This window comes from Mytilus californianus, unplaced genomic scaffold (genome assembly GCF_021869535.1).
Source record: "Mytilus californianus isolate M0D057914Y unplaced genomic scaffold, xbMytCali1.0.p SCAF_2, whole genome shotgun sequence".
Taxonomy (NCBI): Eukaryota; Metazoa; Mollusca; class Bivalvia; order Mytilida; family Mytilidae; genus Mytilus; species Mytilus californianus.
In genome coordinates, this window is record NW_026262668.1 from 56,431,808 (window position 1) to 56,451,445 (window position 19,638).

The 19,638-nt window shown below is 32.8% G+C and overlaps 1 protein-coding gene across 1 annotated transcript; it reads left to right on the forward strand.

Annotated features, from left to right (window-relative positions):
• The first annotated feature begins 100 nt into the window (after nt 1-100).
• Nucleotides 101-18,075, forward strand: LOC127730086 (endothelial differentiation-related factor 1-like). Its single transcript, XM_052238141.1, has 5 exons — nt 101-310; nt 4,137-4,188; nt 5,065-5,225; nt 12,694-12,787; nt 17,391-18,075. Exons 1-5 carry the CDS (start codon nt 233-235, stop codon nt 17,441-17,443), a joined length of 438 nt encoding a protein of 145 aa, XP_052094101.1. The 5' UTR covers nt 101-232; the 3' UTR covers nt 17,444-18,075.
• The last annotated feature ends 1,563 nt before the right edge of the window (nt 18,076-19,638 follow it).

Below are 19,638 nucleotides of genomic sequence, written 5' to 3' on the forward strand. Positions count from 1 at the left end.
ATTCCATTTGTTGGATTTAAAAACAATCAAATATAAGCACAATGAATTGTATTCAAAATGAAATAGAAATAGAAATAATATTTGTTTTTTACGACAAACACCAAAAGGATTCCACGCCATATTTGCAATCACATTTTCTTTCACAACAGTTTGTTAGTGACGCGTTGAAACAGTTTAAGACACCCTTATACACTTCATTTTTATACCAAATAATACACACAACAACTGAAGAATGGCAGAGGCTGATTGGAGTGAAGTAACTTACATTGGTAAAAGACCACCAAAAGCAAGCCAACTTCGTTCAAAACAGGTGCTGCTATTTTACAAAAATGCATTGGAATAATTTGCACTTATATTAAAACTCAACAAAATTAGTATTGATATTATACATTTTAAAAGTTTCTTCATATGAAAATAACATATTATGGGGACAAAGTCCCCAATTAGGTAGAAAAAAAAAAAAAAAAAAAAAAAACTACTAATGTCTAATGAACTCAAAATCGTTAACTTTTTTTTTTCAGACTTTAGTTTCCCGCATCTGCGCTGAAATCTCTTTCTTTCTTCCAGTCTCTCGTTCGTTCATCACGAGACTTTGAGTAGAATATAGGAAGGAGCAAAAAACAAGTATTCTTTGATATAAAAAAAAACGTTACCTGATGATAGCATTTCTTTGTTTACATTGAAAATGACGTCACAATTAAAATCCCTAACAACAGGACCAACATGAGAAACTTTTCTGCATTTCCGTTTCTTTTTCAACAGATTCTGGAGTTAAAATATGTTTGAATATAAAAAATAATTTACACAGACTCCGTCCCCTTTCACAGGTAACACCTACCTCATATTATTATCTGACACCAGATCATTAATAAAGAATACACAATTTTCAATATATTTGAACTTCAAAATCATCTTACAAGTTGCAATCTGATTTGATATTTGGGTTCAGCCATATGGAAAGGACCAGAATATCAGCATGATCAGTATTGTTTTCAACTTTCAACTTATTTTGCAACTTTGAAAAAGTAATTAGGACATTATGCCAAAAGGGATTGACTTTCTCAGCTACATTCGTAAATAAAGTAATCCATCTTGACTTGAATGTAAAATTTTGTCTCCCCTGAAATTTTTGTATATAGATTAGCAACAAAACTTTTCAAGGTGAGTTATTTTGTGAATCTGATAATTTATACAGCCTAGACATTGTTAGCTCACCTGGCCAAAAGGCAAAGTGAGCTTTTCTCATCACTTGGCGACCTTCGTCTGTTTTAACTTTTACAGAAATCTTCTCCTCTGAAACTACTAGTACTGTCGACTGTCCTCATTAGAATTATTGCCCTTTAATCAGAGATGCAAACAATTTTTTTTTTCTGTCAGACATTGGGGCCTACAGGGTAGTTAGTTTTGCCAGACCCATCAAATTTTTGCCAGACCTATATTTTCACTCAAAAATAAAATGAGACGCTTTTGAATAATTAATTTTTATTTTGTTATATATTATTGTAATCTGTGATTCATATTCATAAACATTGTAGTTTATTCAATATATTAATACATAAATGATGACCAAAGAGTTATTCCTCACAGGAGTACTTTGACACAAGATAATCTATTGTTCTTGCGCCAATAATTGGCATAAGAACAATTAGATCAAAAACAAAGACAGTGGCAAGCTACATTTGAACGTCAAAACGAATAAATATGTTCATACATTAACTAAAATGAAGAAAAAAACACTCTTAGAAAACTAAAATAATACTTGTTTTTTGTTTAATTTTATAATTTACTTAAATCTGGTCATTACGACATTAGTTGTCCCTTAATAGAACTTTTGGTTTTCAGTGCTTGTCAACTACATAATTGATTTGGCCATCTATTGTTCCAACTGTTCATGCACCACTGATGTGTCATATGGAGACGAAATGCGTTTTTTCATACTAACAATGTTCTCGTTATGGCGACTTATTCGCGCCATGGACGCATGGTTTTCTGTCTGGACGCGCCATTGCATGAACCGTGCGTCCGAGGAATGCGTCTGATAACACTTGCTGAGTCTTGTAATCATCAGAATTATCCCTAAGCTATCAAAAAGAAGCTGAAAACATGCTTCTACTCAATATTTTTACCGGAAATTTACTTTCGTTTTCATTGCTATGTGTAATAATAAATCCCGAGAAATACGAAAATAATTATGATCACATGACTTACGCTAATTGGATAAACGCAAAGAAGATCAAAATATGTTTACATCAGCACGTTTACCTATTACCGGCAATAAAGAACTTTCGGTTTTCAATGCCTTTCAACTACATTATTAATTTGGAAGCCAAGGTTACAAGAACCAACAGAAATTTCAATTTTGACGGCCCCAAACAGTAAAAATATTTGCCGGTCATTGGGTCTGACACAAAGACGTCATTTGCCGGACCCTCTAAAATTCTGTCCCCCAGGTCCGACAGGTCGGACGATTAGTTGCATCACTGTTTAATGACGATTACTACCAATTTTTTGTGGTTTTGTCTTATATCTTGAAAACTGCAGTAGATAGATAGAAATTTTCAAAGCAAAAATGTTCAGCGGGCCAAGATCTACAAATAAGTTTACATTAGTGAATTCTTTAGTCGACTTGTTATTGGAGTTATTGCTCTGTAATGACGGTTTTTACCAATTTTTGTGTTTTTGACTGTTCTCTTGAAAACTATAAAAGATATTAATAGACAATTTAAAAAAGAAAAAAGGATCAGCAAGACAAGATCTACAAATAAGTCAACAGTGCTGAAATTATCAGTCAACTCATTATTGGAGTTCTTGCTCTTTCATGATGATTTTACCAATTTTTAGCATGTGTAGTGTATCTGCCTATTATTTTGTAAATGATAATAGATAGCAAATATGTTCAGCAAACTTAGAACTTGCGTATTGTTATGCGTTTACTTTTCTACATTGGCTAGAGGTATAGGGGGAGGGTTGAGATCTCATAAACATGTTTAACCCCGCCGCATTTTTGCGCCTGTCCCAAGTTAGGAGCCTCTAGCCTTTGTTAGTCTTGTATTATTTTTAATTTTAGTTTCTTGTGTACAATTTGGAGTTTAGTATGGCGTTCATTATCACTGAACTAGTATATATATTTGTTTAGGGGCCAGCTGAAGGTAGCCTCTGGGTGCGTGAATTTCTCGCTGCATTGAAGACCTGTTGGTGACCTTCTACTGTTGTCTGTTCTATGGTCGGGTTGTTGTCTCTTTGACACATTCCCCATTTCCATTCTCAATTTTATTGTCAAGATTTGTTTGATTCAGAATAAAGAAAACAGTTCTTAAAATATTGTTCTGTGTTTGATTGTTTGTTCTTTATAGTAGGGACATAAGAACATCAAATATCACAGTCATGGTACATGTAGCTACCATAATATAATTCACAAGCTAAAAAGATATTGTAAAAAGCTTTAATAGAGCATCATGAAAATTGTTTTGTTGTTTCTTGACTGCACACTATGGTTCCACAAAGGAATTTATACATAAAATCAAGAAACAACAATGTAATTTTCGATAATTGTCAAAATAGGTAGTTTTTATAATCATGATAATTTCCTTAAATGCCAGCACGCTTGATATCTGAAAGCAATAGCAAAAATTTTCAATGTATTACAAATGTCTGTCCAAATAATTTCTTTGGATCACCTGGAGGATGGTTTATACTCATGATCACTGACTGATAAATGTAGATTAACATGTTTTTAAATATTTACTAGGTTTCAAAAATAGGGTAGAAAAAGTGTATTATCATTCTTTCTCCTACTCAATATATGAATATTGGATGGAAAACAGATATTGAAAACCTAAACTTAGATGGATGATGGATATGATGATGTTGGATGTCCTCTAATTTTGTATACTGTAAATTCAGAAATTATTGCGATGTTTTTATTATTGTGAAAAATGCGACAGGGTGATAATCGCAATAATTTAAAGTCGCATTTTGAAATTGTTTATATGAATTAAACAGGATTTTTCTCATTATCGCAAAAATTTAAATCGCATTTTAGTCTAAAATGACAAAATCGCAATAATAAATGCACGCAATAATTTCTGAATTTACAGTAATATGAAATTAATATTATGGTTGTTTTTGTTTTTTAGGCTATCAATGCTGCTCAGAGATCAGGTGCTGATGTAGAAACAACTAAAAAATGTAAGTTGACACATTTTCAATGTAGATTGAAAGTTATTGCAACTGTTTTGCTTTAGGGCCACTGATGAGTCTTAATGTAGATGAAATGCGTGTCTGGCATACCAAGTTATAAGCCTTGTATCTTTAATGACTTTTTTACCAGCCGTTATCTATTTCTTCAGAGAAGACGATATGAGTATCTGTACAAACAGGTAGATGAATTTCAAGATCATATTTTCATAATTCAGTGATGATGGCCAAGATTTTGGTCACAGTTTAGGTAGTTTATTGTAAAGTTGTTAAGATATCAACATGACAGTATGAAAGAGTTTGTTCAATTAAATGAACATTGAAATAACAGTTTGACTTGTGGTTAAAGTCAAACAATACATTAATTAGATAGAAGAAGATGTGGTATGAGTGCCAATGAGACAACTCTCCAAGTAAAAATTTATAAAAGTAAACCATTATAGGTCAAAGTACGGTCTTCAACACCGAGCATTAAACATGTTTAACATATTGAGTATAAAGATGCTTCAGCTCCACAAGCCCCCCCTTTAAAAATAATTGTAGGCAAAGGATATTGTTCATTTGAGACAGGTACTTTTCTTAATCAGAAATTGATCAAATAAATAAGGGAATTAGAAAATATGTAGAGGATCATTATGAAATTAAAATTAAAAGTTATTGGTTAAACCTTAAATAGAGACCAATTATTTTACATGTTTTATATGAAAATGTTTCCAAAGATGGTTCACTTTATAGTGGTCTGCTTTGGTGGTATCATGCTAAATTGGACATTTAACTTATTATTAAAGTTGTATATATAATACTGTATCTAGTCATCATTAATATACATGAAATTTATCTGGATACATGTACCATTGTTTTTGATAGTTGATGGAGGTGGAAACAAACAACACTCAAGTAGTAAAAACACAGCCAAACTTGACAGAGAGACTGAGGAACTACATCATGATACAGTTAGTTTGGATGTGGCCAAACTTATTATGCAGGGACGACAGGCAAAGGGATGGACCCAAAAAGAATTGGCCACTGTAAGAAATAAGCACTGTTTATAACAAGTGTACTACAAGTAAAATACAGTGTACTAAGTAAAAAAAGATTTTTTTGTTAAATGAGAACATTGTTAAAGTAAATAAAAAAAGATGCTGAAAAAGTAAGTTTTAATATGACTGTAAAATTTAGTGGTAATATAATGATATGCTTTTGTCCATCTGTAGAAAATTGGAAATTAGATTCTGTCTTTTGTCCATCTGTAGAAAATTGGAAATTAGATTCTGTCTTTTGTCCATCTGTAGAAAATTGGAAATTAGATTCTGCCTTTTGTCCATCTGTAGAAAATTGGAAACTATAATCTGTTGGATAATTAAACTTTTTTGTTTAATTTTAACTACACATCCCCAGATATTTTACATTTTACATATTTCATGTATTTTTTAATTTTCCTTGTAAAATTTTATCAAAAATGGAGATTCTTGTCTCATGCATTTCTGATTAAGAACTAAATATGTTCAGAATGGTGCTTTCACTAGTTTAAATGATCATGAACTGGATTTATTTTTCATGAGAGTTTGATGCAATATTTTGCTTGTTTTTCGGTTTAATTTATACCCGTGTTTTCCAGTTAAATTTGTTGAAGGTTTTCTTTCTGAATCATACATGGTAAAAAGCCAAAGGTTTTGAAAATGGTACTTTTCAATGATATGATACATAGAACTTTAATTTTTATCCAATTTGGATGCTTTTTGTTGAGCTGCGACTTTTGTCGCAAAAGCGAGACATAGCGATCCTACATTCTGTCGTCATCGTCATCGGCGGCGTCCACAAATATTCACTCAGTTTTTCAAATTTTAATAACTTTCTTAAACTATCCTGGATTTCTACCAAGCTTGGACAGAAGCTTCTTCACGATCATATGATAGTATCCAGAAGTAAATTTTGTAAAAAAAAAAATCCTGTTTTTCCGTATTTTACTCATAAATGGACTTAGTTTTTCTGCCAGTTAACATTACATTCACTCTGTGGTTAAAGTTTTCAAAATTTTAATAACTTTCTTAAACTATCCTGGATTTGTACCAAACTTGGACACAAGCTTGTTTATGATCAAAAGCTAGTATCTAGAAGGAAATTTTGTAAAAAAAAATTTCCTGTTTTTCCATATATTACTTATAAATGGACTTAGTTTTTCTTCCAGTTAACATTACATACAGTCTGCAGTTAAAGTTTTTAAAACATTTATTAGATTCATAAACCATCCTGGATTCTTACCAAACTTGAACAGAAGCTTCTTACATTCAAAAGATAGTATCTAGAGGAAAATTATTAATAATTATTTCCCCATTTTTGTTGAGCCTGCGACTAACAGCAAAAGTAGGCGAGACACTGGGTTCCGCGGAACCCTTACAAAGTTTTTTCATTGCGGTCTTAACACAATCTTTCAAAACAACAAAATACACATATTGTGGAATTTTTTTTTTATCCTGTTAAAAATGATTGCAGAAAGTTTTGTGCTATCAGATTTGATGTGATGATAACTAAAGCTACAAAATAATTTTTGCCCCTGTTAGTGAAATAAAATTCAGAAGAGCTTTATATTTTGATTTCTTCAACTGTCAATTTTTAAATACTGAATAGCTCAAATTTAAGTGGGTGGAATTTCAACAGTATGCCATTATGATGAGCTTGAAATGTCGACAGTAATGACCTTGATTTTTGCAACCTCTTCAGTAAAGTATCTGGTACAAGTCCTCAAGAAAAATGCACCTCACCTGGATACATCTTCTTACCTGATTTGAGACTGACAGAATTCTATTTCCACTCTTTTTTATGCCCCCGCCGTAGCGGAGGGGGCATTAAGTTTACCCTTGTCCGTACGTACGTCCCAAAATTGGTTTCCGTTCTCTAACTTTAGTTTGCCTCCACCAAATGTTATGAAACTTATACACAATGCTTATTATCACAAAACACAGATCCAATTTTGGTGGCGTCACTTTTACCGTTCTAGAGTTATGCCCCTTTACAAATAGAAAAATTGCTGAATTTTTATACGACCGCAAAAAAATTTTGTGGTCGTATATTGGTATGACGTTGGCGTCGTCGTCGTCGTCCGGCGTCGTCGTCCGAATACATATTGGTTTTCGCACTCTAACTTTAGTTTAAGTGAATGGATCTTTTTGAAATTTGACCATAAGGTTAAATACCACAAAAGGAAGGTTGAGATTGATTTTGGGGGTTATGGTACCAACAGTTAAGGAATTAGGGGCCAAAAAGGGGCCAAAAATGAGCATTTTCTAGTTTCCAGACAATAACTGTGGAACGGTGTATGGATCTCTCTGAAATTATACTACAAGTTTCCATACCACAAAGGGATGGTTAGGATTTGCTTTGGGGGGTTATGGCTCAAACCGTTTAGGAATTAGGGGCAAAAAAGGGGGAAAAACAAGGTTGTCCTGGTTAATGGACAAATACTTTAGTACAAAACATAATTTAAAGCAGTGTAAGGGAGATAAATCAAATACATCATTGAAATTATCTCCCTTACACTGCTTTTAAATTATGTATAAAGTAATGGTTAATGAACAATAAAGATAATCTAAAACAGTGTAAGGGAGGTAATCCAAATACAACGTTTTGGTTACTTCCCTTACACTGCTTTTAAATTATGTTTAAAGAAATGCATATTTATAAAGGAAGACCAGTAAAAATATCTGCAAATGTTTTCATCTTTTTTTTTTACAAAAAAATCCATATGAAAGATTTGACACTATATTTTTATTAATTCTATTATAAAATAGATTAAGTTAGCACTATGGTAAATTTAAATGGGTAATTATGGTTGCCAACTCCATTGGAAATTTGAATTGAGATTATGACCATATCTTGAGGGAAAGAATTTTTTTGGGGGAAAAAGGGGGGGGGATAAAAAGAAATTGTGGGGGGCCAATTTTTTCTCATTTCAGATTTCAGAAATTAAAAAGAATTATTCTTCAAATATTATTTTTTTTTCAAATTTCAAATATTGAAAAATTTCAAGAAGTAATCTTTAATTGCACAGTATGGCGCATTAGATTTGTAAAATCTTTGATCACATTTATTTATTTGTTATGCCGAATCTAACAGTGTATTTAGATTTTTAATTTTGGGTCCAGTTTTCAAATTGGTCTACATTAATGTCCAAAGGGTCCAAAATTAAACTTTGTTTGATTTTAGCAAAAATTGAATATATGAGGTTCTTTGATATGCTGAATCTAAACATGTATTTAGATTTTTGATTTTTGGCCCAGTTTTCAAGTTGGTCCAAATTGGGGTCCAAAATTAAACTTTGTTTGATTTCAACAAAAATTGAATATATGGGGTTCTTTGATATGCTGAATCTAACCATGTATTTAGATTTTTTATTTGTGGACCCCGTTATCTAATTGGTTCATATTGAGGTCAAAAGGGTCCAAAATTAAACTTTGTTTGATTTCATCTAAAATTGAATTATTGGGGTTCTTTGATATTCCAAATCTAACCGTGTATTTAGGTTTTTAATTTTGGGTCCTGTTTTTTAAATTGGTCTACATTGAGGTCCAAAGGGTCCAAAATTAAACTTAGTTTGATTTTAACAAAAATTGAATTCTTGGGGTTCTTTGATTTGCTGAATCTAAACATGTGTTTAGATTTTTGATTATGGGCCCAGTTTTCAAGTTGGTCCAAGATAGGGTCCAGTATTTAAACTTTGTTTGATTTCAACAAAAATTGAATATATGGGGTTCTTTGATATGCTGAATCTAAACATGTATTTAGATTTTTGATTATGGGCCCAGTTTTCAAGTTGGTCCAAATTGGGGTCCAAAATTAAACTTTGTTTGATTTCAACAAAAATTGAATATATGAGGTTCTTTGATATGCTGAATCTAACCATGTATTTAGATTTTTTATTTGTAGGCCCCGCTATCAAATTGGTTCATATTGAGGTCAAAAGGGTCCAAAATTAAACTTTGTTTGATTTCATCGAAAATTGAATTATTGGGGTTCTTTGATATGCCAAATCTAACCGTGTTTTTAGATTTTTAATTTGGGTCCCGTTTTTTAAATTGGTCTTCATTGAGGTCCAAAGGGTCCAAAATTAAACTTAGTTTGATTTTAACAAAAATTGAATTCTTGGGGTTCTTTGATATGCTGAATCTAAACATGTGTTTAGATTTTTGATTATGGGCCCAGTTTTCAAGTTGGTCCAAGTTGGGGTCCAAAATTAAACTTTTTTTGATTTCAACAAAAATTGAATATATGGGGTTCTTTGATATGCTGAATCTAACCATGAATTTAGAATTTTTATTTGTGGGCCCCGCTATCAAATTGGTTCATATTGAGGTCAAAAGGGTCCAAAATTAAACTTTGTTTGATTTCATCAAAAATTGAATTATTGCATTGGGGTTCTTTGATATTCCAAATCTAACCGTGTATTTAGATTTTTAATTTTAAGTCCCGTTTTTTAAATTGGTCTACATTAAGGTCCAAAGGGTCCAAAATTAAACTTAGTTTGATTTTAGCAAAAATTGAATTCTTGGGGTTCTTTGATATGCTGAATCTAAACATGTGTTTAGATTTTTGTCGAGCCTGCGACTTTTGTCGCAGAAAGCTCGACATAGGGATAGTGATCCGGCGGCGGCGGCGGCGGCGTTAGCTAACTTCTTAAAAGCTTTATATTTTAGAAGGTGGAAGGTCTGGATGCTTCATACTTTGTATATGGATGCCTCATGTTACGAAGTTTCCGTCAGTCACATGTCCAATGTCCTTGACCTCATTTTCATGGTTCAGTGACTAGTTGAAAAAAAAGTTAAGATTTTTTGTAATGTTAGATTCTCTCTTATTATAAGTAATAGGATAACTATATTTGGTATGTGCGTACCTTGCAAGGTCCTCATGCCTGTCAGACAGTTTTCACTTGACCTCGACCTCATTTCATGGATCAGTGAACAAGGTTAAGTTTTGGTGGTCAAGTCCATATCTCAGATACTATAAGCAATAGGTCTAGTATATTCGGTGTATGGAAGGACTGTAAGGTGTACATGTCCAACTGGCAGGTGTCATCCGACCTTGACCTCATTTTCATGGTTCAGTGGTTATAGTTAAGTTTTTGTGTTTTGGTCTGTTTTTCTTATACTGTATGCCATAGGTCTACTATATTTGGTGTATGGAATGATTGTAAGGTGTACATGTCTAGCGGGCAGGTGTCATCTGACCTTGACCCCATTTTCATGGTTCAGTGGTCAAAGTTAAGTTTTTGAGTTTTGGTCTTTTTTTCTAGTACTATATGCAATAGTTCAACTATATTTGGTATGTGCGTACCTTGCAAGGTCCTCATGCCCGTCAGACAGTTTTCACTTGACCTCGACCTCATTTCATGGATCAGTGAACAAGGTTAAGTTTTGGTGGTCAAGTCCATATCTCAGATACTATAAGCAATAGGTCTAGTATATTCGGTGTATGGAAGGACTGTAAGGTGTACATGTCCAACTGGCAGGTGTCATCTGACCTTGACCTCATTTTCATGGTTCAGTGGTTATAGTTGATTTTTTGTGTTTTGGTTTGTTTTTCTTATACTGTATGCCATAGGTCTACTATATTTGGTGTATGGAATGATTGTAAGGTGTACATGTCTAGCGGGCAGGTGTCATCTGACCTTGACCTCATTTTCATGGTTCAGTGGTCAAAGTTAAGTTTTTTGAGTTTTGGTCCTTTTTTCTTATACTATATGCAATAGTTCAACTATATTTGGTATGTGCGTACCTTGCAAGGTCCTCATGCCCGTCAGACAGTTTTCACTTGACCTCGACCTCATTTCATGGATCAGTGAACAAGGTTAAGTTTTGGTGGTCAAGTCCATATCTCAGATACTATAAGCAATAGGTCTAGTATATTCGGTGTATGGAAGGACTGTAAGGTGTACATGTCCAACTGGCAGGTGTCATCTGACCTTGACCTCATTTTCATGGTTCAGTGGTTATAGTTGATTTTTTGTGTTTTGGTTTGTTTTTCTTATACTGTATGCCATAGGTCTACTATATTTGGTGTATGGAATGATTGTAAGGTGTACATGTCTAGCGGGCAGGTGTCATCTGACCTTGACCTCATTTTCATGGTTCAGTGGTCAAAGTTAAGTTTTTTTAGTTTTGGTCCTTTTTTCTTATACTATATGCAATAGTTCAACTATATTTGGTGTATGGAAATATTTTATGATCTATTTGGCAGTCACACAGGTTTTATTTGACCTTGACCTCATTTTCAAGGTTCATTGCTCAGTGTTAAGTTTTTGTGTTTTGGTCTGTTTTTCTTAAACTATAAGCAATAGGTCAATTATATTTGTTGTATGGAAGAATTGGTAGCTGTACATGCCTGCCTAGCATGGTTCATCTGACCTTGACCTCATTTTCATGGTTCATTGGTCAATGTTTAGTTTACTTGGTTAATGTTAAGTTTATGTGACAGTTGTAATAAAGCTTTATATTTAGGACTATCAACATAATATCAATGATTAGTAAAGAAGGCGAGACATTTCAGCGTGTGCACTCTTGTTGATTATGGGCCCAGTTTTCAAGTTTGTCCAAGTTGGGGTCCAAAATTAAACTTTGTTTGATTTTAACAAAAATTGAATATATGGGGTTCTTTGATATGCTGAATCTAACCATGTATTTTGATTTTGGACATTGGACCATAATAGGTAAATTAAAAAAATTCAAGTTCTTAGACCACATTCTTTCTGTGTCAGAAACCTATGCTGTGTCAAATATTTAATAACAATCCAAATTCAGAGCTGTATCAAGCTTGAATGTTGTGTCCATACTTGCCCCAACTGTTCAGGGTTCGACCTCTGCGGTCGTATCAAGCTGTGCCCCAGCGAAGCATTTTATTTTGTTACTGTTCTCTCACTTAAGTTTGCCTCCACCAAATGTTATGAAACTTATACACAATGCTTATAACCACATAACACAGGTCAAGTTTGAATTTTGGTGGCGTCACTTTTACTGTTCTAGAGTTATGCCCCTTTACAAATGGAAAAATTGCTGAATTTTTCGTTTCCGTTCTCTAACTTTAGTTTGCCTCAGCCAAATGTTATGAAACTTATACACAATGCTTATTATCACAAAACACAGATCCAATTTTGGTGGCGTCACTTTTTCCATTCTAGAGTTATGCCCCTTTACAAATGGAAAAATTGCTTAATTTTTCATTTCTGTTCTCTACTTTTGCCTCAACCAAATGTTATGAAACTAATGCACAATACCTATTACCACAAAACTCAGATCAAGTACAAATTTGGGTTGCATTACTTTTACAGTTCTTTAGTTATATCCCTTTATAATGTTATATGCAAGAAGGGGCATCATCTGTATCCCATGGACACATTCCCAATTTATTTACTTTTCTGTTACTCTTGCAAGCAGCAAACACTTATATTAACGTATTTTTATGTACATTTTGTAAAATGAATTACACTTATATGTTTTTTCATTGTAGAAAATAAATGAGAAACAACAAATAATTAATGAATATGAATCTGGAAAGGCAATTCCAAACCAGCAAATTATGAATAAACTCGAAAGACAACTTGGTAAGATTTTTAATGTATTTTTTGTCTCGCTTGACGGAGTCAAAAAGCGAGACATAGGTATGCTGTTTCCAGGGGCGTCAGCGTCAACAATATATTAGTTTGTGATTAGGTCTAGTTTATGGTGAACCACTAGTGGTAAGTTAAAGATATTTGGTATGCAGTTGTATTAGTATTGGCACATCTCATTACCATGGAGATTATTTGGCCCCACCCCTGAGTTATGGTCTATTGACTTTGAAATTTTTGCTTAGTTTTCATGTATTAGTTTGTGATTAGGTCAGTTAATGGGGAACCACTAGTGGTAAGTTAATGATAATTGGTATGCAGTTGTATAAGCATTGGCATATCTCATTTCCATGGAGATTATTTGGCCCTGCCCCATCAGTCATGGTCCATTGACTTTGAAATGTTTGCTTAGTTTTCATGTATTAGTTTGTGATTAGGTCAGTTTATGGGGAACCACTAGTGGTAAGTTAATGATAATTGGTATGCAGTTGTATAAGCATTGGCATATCTCATTTCCTTGGTGATTATTTGGCCCATCCCCTCAGTCATGGTCTATTGACTTTGAAACTTTTGCTTAGTTTTCATGTATTAGTTTGTGTTTAGGTTTGTTTAAAGGGAACTACTTATGATAAGTCAATAGTATTTAGTATGCAGTTGTATTAGTATTGGCACATCTCATTTCCATGGCAATTATTTGGCCCTGCCCCGCCTTCTCAGTCATGGTCTATTGACTTTGAAAATTTTGCTGAGTTTTCATGTATTAGTTTGTGATTAGGTCGGTTTATGGGGAACCACAAGTGGTAGGTAAATGATATTTGGTATGCAGTTGTATTAGCATTGGTACCAGGGCTCACGCTAGCAGGCGATTAGGGTGAAAAAGGCGCTTTCCCGTCCGTCACTACTCTTTGCCCAACCATCAAAAGCGAAATCTAGTCGCCATGGTGTTCACAATAGTCGCTTGCAGTCGCTTTCGTCATCGGCAATTTTCCCTTCTTACCAAGTCAATGAAACAGCATATTTTTCATTTAAAAGTGAAGAAATTCAAAAACATAAACAACTTATTTCTTTGTTGTAAAAAGTTGTGAAAGTATTGACTTTATGGGTTGGTCGTATGTAATTTCAAAGAAACAACTTAAATTAAAAAGTATTTTCTTTCACATCCTGTACTTGTTACTCGAGATCGTATATCAAAACATTCTGATTTTCGGTAAAATAAGTTTGTTACTTCATTAGAAAATGATCAAAATTGCCTTTAGTTAATGTTTGATCCATTGATTGTAGTAAAAGCGTCATATTCCTTTCCGAATCGCTTGTCAAACTTTGTTTATTTTCGTAAATTTTCTTCATCCGCCATTGAAATATTTGTACGAAACCACGGATCGGAAAAAGATTTTATTGGAAGCAGACCAGCTATGACCAAAATCTGTATTCTTACTATAATAACTACAGACGCCTGAATTGAAGAGCTGACAAAAGAATAATGACCCAAAAAGTGGAAATTAGGCATTCCACACACATTAATCTCCTTGCTAAATGTATATATTTCCATGCAAATGCATTGTTTCTTAACTTTTCTTACTATACAAATCCTTGGTTAAATTTATATATCTTTTTAATGAGAAACAGTGAATTTCATTAAGATGATAAACAGAATAGTTTTTTAATTGCATTTTAATTAATATATGATATTTTCTTTTCCTTTTTGATATAAAAAAGTTCTTTTAAGTGCTAGATATTTAGTTGGTAGATTCTGACAAGATGATTAATATAATTATGCAACTATAAATGACTATTGGAGACATAAACTGAAATAACTGTTACTTAAATTGACTCGGGTATGAATTTAACACCTATATGAAAAAAAAGGATACATATGGCCCTTTATATTATAGTAAAAACCAAACATTGTAGCGCCGCAAATGAACAAGCACTTCTCTTTCAAATCTCACCACTTCTCCCTACCAGATTCAAAGAGAGATATCACTTCTCCCTATGATTTTGAAGTAGTGTTAGCCCTGTTTGATACCTTTTGTAAAACCTTTAATTAAAAGGCGGTTTGTACATGAATAACTTTTGGTGAGTTCTATGTCAATGATCAGGTCTTAGCAAAAACATACTGGAATTATTGTTTGTCAGTGTGTGTTCCATTAATGCTAATGAAGGCCCAAGCAGAACCTGGATCATATTGAACTATAAATTATTCAAGATGAGTCCAGTTAATATGTCCAGCCAAATTTAATCTTTAAAGTAAAACAGGAAACACTATTTTATTATTGCTCGAGCTCTTTTTTATACCCCGCTCTGAATGTAAGGGTGTATATTGTTTAACCCCTGTCTGTCCGCCCATCCAATTGTCCATCCGTCCCATTTAATTTCCATCACATTTTTTCAGGAACATATTATAGCTGCCTGAAATTTGTTATCAGGATTCATGTTATGCAATTTGAAGTGGATTCTGATTCAACGCTCATCAACTTCCTGTTTACTGGATATTTATATATTATTCCAACACATACTGGCTATGTATGAAATTTTCTTCACATTTTTCCAGGAACTACAAATAAGAGCTTCCTGAAATTTGCTATCAGGCTTCATGTGAACAAATAATGTGTTTCTTCAAATTCCTGTTTACTGAATACTTGAAGCAGGGGTATGGTGTGCAATAGCTCACAGTTCTGCTTGTTGTCCCCTTTGCAATGCGTTGCGGGGGACATGGAAATACTAGGCGTCTGTCTGACCTTCCATCCGGTCTTGTTAGTGCTCTTACGTGTACAATTCTTGCTGGAATTTTATGAGTTTTGGGATTTTATTCATTAAAAAAGGGAGGATTTTCCAGTTTTCAGACAATAACTCAAAAACAATTTCACCAATTTGCATGAAACTTTTGTGAATTGTTCATATCTATTGACCTGACCTCCCTTTCATTTTTTATAAATTTCGGTGTTACTGTTTCCGAGGTTTGGGGTTATATTCATTAAAAAAGGGGGGATTTTCCAGTTTTCAGACAATAACTCAAAAACAATTTCACCAATTTGCAAGAAACTTTGGTGAATTGTTTATTTCTATCCACATGAGCTCCCTTTTGATTTTTTTATAAATTTCAGACTATACGTTTCCGATTTATGGGGTTTTATTCATTACAAAAAGAGGGATTTTCCAGTTTTCGGACAATATCTCAAAAATGCTTTCAGCATTTTTTATGAGACTTTGGTAAATTGTTAATATCTATTTTTGTAAGCTCCCTTTTGATTTTTATAAATTTTCGATTTTACGTTTCCGAGTTATATGATTTTATTTGTTTATAGTCTGACAACAGATTTACTAAGTATTGCGCAACAGCACAGTGTATTGCACAACAGCAAGAAATCTTTCATATAACCAATTTTAAGTTCTTTGACTACATTTATTCAGAAACCTATAATATATCAAATATTTAATTACAATCCAAATTCAGACCTGTATCAAGCTTGAATATTGTGTCCATTATTGCCCCAACTGTTCAGGGTTGGACCTCTGCGGGCATATCCAGCTGCGCTCAGCGAAGCAGTTTATTTTATACTGATAACATTCCCAAGTTATCTCTCTATGAGATGAAACATATAGATCATATCTGGGAACCAGTACGTAAACAAAACAAAATATCTATGAATATTATATATCTCCCCAAAAGAGGTGTGGTTTTTGAAACAGCTGTATTTACAAAGTGCAATCTACACTGTTTAGGTTTTATACATCCTTGGTTTTCAAATGGTTGGATTTGAGTGTTCCTGATAATGGTAAATCCAGAAAAGAGCTTCAGACACACACAATTTATATTATTCCACTGTTTAAACATATTGATAGTTTAATCAATATTTGATTGGTTGAGACTATCCCACTTGTTATTGGACAAATCTTCATATTCCATTCTGAGGATCATATTCCCCTCTGAAATGTCGGGATTACTTCGTGCGACGTTACGCGCGGTTAATGTACATAACGTTTTGAGCTTCTTATTCTTCTTAAAATAGCGATAGCAAAAATCATTATTATGTTCAAATTTATTTCAGACGATAAAACAAAAAGACTTATAATTAAATTTTGATCCTTACTGTTTATCAATGGGTATGTCATGTTTAGTTTGACTTACAAAAACAAGCGGATAAGAAAAAAAATGTATGCAAAATAATATTTAATGTATTGATAGTAAACAAAGCATAGGCAGTGGAATAAAACATTCGTTTCCCTTTGCCTCGGGAGATATGAAGATTTGCTCACCCTCGAAAAATCATATTTCCACCGGGCAGAGCCCTCGTGAAATATAAATATTCTTGGGTGAACAAATCTTCATATCTCCCTCCCGCATGGGAAATAAATGTATAGTTTATATTCACTCATTATGCCTGGTGATCAGGTGGGCAGTTCACACTAAAACCTTTGGACAGATTGAATCATAATCTTTTGCTTCATAAAACTTAAATCAATTATGCTCCTCTATCCAGAATGACTGCTATCAATGATGACCTTTATACTTAAAGACCAAATGTGAATGATTTATGATTATTGTAATTTTTCAAGACTGTGATAGGATTATAATCATCTTTCTGTTTTTTTTAAGGTATGAAGCTTCGTGGAAGAGACAAAGGCCAGGCTCTTGGTGGAAAGAAGTGACAAAACAATGCAGATGTGATGAACTTTCACATTGATAAAATAAAACTGATATTTTTATTGTTTTTTTTTACAAATTTTAAACAAAACTACCATAATTGCTTTGGAATATGGATATATTGCTTATGACAAGTAGCAGGTGGCAGCATTGAAAAATAAAATATATACAAAAATCAATTATGTCTTTTGGCAAAATAGATTTGTGCACCAAATTTTTTTCTATAAAATAAGTTAATAGAGTTCTTGAAATATGAAATTTCTTCCTTTTTTTTTCTTATAATCCTTTTAATAAAATTCATTATTTTATATATATTATGTTTTTTTTCCAATGTGAAATTTACTATCAGTAAATAAGTAAACCATATCAAATGTCAACTAGAAATTATTTAATATTTAAAATATATGATATTACTTAGATTTTGATAACTTTTCTATGATTGGTGCATAATTTTGACTATGAACAAGTATTGCATTTAGAATATTGAGGATTTAGTTTCTGAAATATAACTTGAAAATCAATAACAGCTGTTTTGTTCTTTGCTAAAGTGTTCAATATTTAAAATGGAGTATTTAATGTTTGTTCATTTTCAGTTTTGAGTTGAGAGGATTTTTACAAATAAAATGTTCTCCAAGTTGTAAGCTTGTTGCATTATACATTATTTTTATTTTCGGTCATTCCTATAACCAACTTTTCTGGAATTGGATTCAATGGTGTTGCAGTTTCACCTTGTTTATAATAATACCATTTTGTTGTAAAAAAGAGACAAAAGGTACCAAAGGCACATTCATTAAGTCATAAGTTAAAGAGAAATATAGATTTCAACACTGCAATAAGTGTGTTACGATATTTCTCCACTCGAGACAGTTAAATTTTAATATTTAAAGCGTGAGGCTTGCCGAGCTTTTTAAATAATTAAAACTTAACTGTTGAGAGTTGAGAAATATCGTAATACACGAGTTATAGTGGTGGAATCTGTTTCTCTAATGATCTTTATCTTTCCATTTCAAAGATTTGCAGAAAGTTGTGTTCTTTAAAAAAATTATATGTGACGTCATCAGGCATGGTCGCCTTTTTCATGACGTCACAATAGGAAATTAAGAAAAAAACAAAGAAAATTTGACGTCATAATTAAATTTCGACCAATCATTTGCCGAGAACAAAATTTCACTAGTGAGGAGAAATGTTTTTCTCACACCAATCAAGAAATGTGAAAATAGCACAAAAATTAGAGAAACTGTCAATACCATGGCAAAAAACAAAAATCAACAAAACAACAAACAACAGTCTATGAAACACTTAAATGGAAAACTAAAGACTGAGTACAAACCCTACCAAAATCCAGGGGTTATATATTGTGCTGCAGAAGGGTAAGCAGATCCTGCTCCACATGTGGCAAACATTGTGTATCTCATGATGAGTACAAAGGGTGATAAGTCTCATTAGGTGGTTTTACAATCAAACGAGGAAAAGAGAACAGGATTTTACTACAACAATTGGAATATATCCCTGGTCATCTGTGACACATGTATTCCATATCTGACAACCAAATCATGATGTCGTAAAAATCTTTCAAAGTGATTATTTCAACTTTACCTTAGGAATGCTTGGTTTAATAGCTTGCTTGTAAGCAGCAACCCTCTATCAAGGAAATTGTTAAAAGAAACACAAACTCTGGAATATTGTATCAACTGTGAGACATATCCTCTATATGTAGGTGCAGATGAGATGTTGCTACATAAATATCAGCAGCTGAAATCATCTCTTGTAAAGTTTTGTTTTCAACTGATCCTGTCTATAATATATGAAAGTATGCCATGTTTCTTAGGAACTTTAAGGTTCAGTGATTCCATATTTGAAGTGAAGCACGATTATATAAAGTTGTTAAGTTGGTATGATTTTGTGACATTTCACTCCCTTTCCAAAAATATCACAATTTTGTGAAGGTTATTAGAAAGTATGTTGTGTGCATGGAAATAAGTACAAGTTTTTTACTTCTATTGGGTTGGTTTGGTAGAACAGAATATTAGCACACAAAAAATACTCATATATTGCAATAATAATTGAGCTACTCTCACCCTAAGAAATTTGAATAATGTATAATATTGTGTAAATTAGTATCAGTACTTTTAAATAGAGATCACATAAGTCAGTAACCTTATAAAGGATTTGATGAGACTCTCCAGGCTTTTTAAAAAAT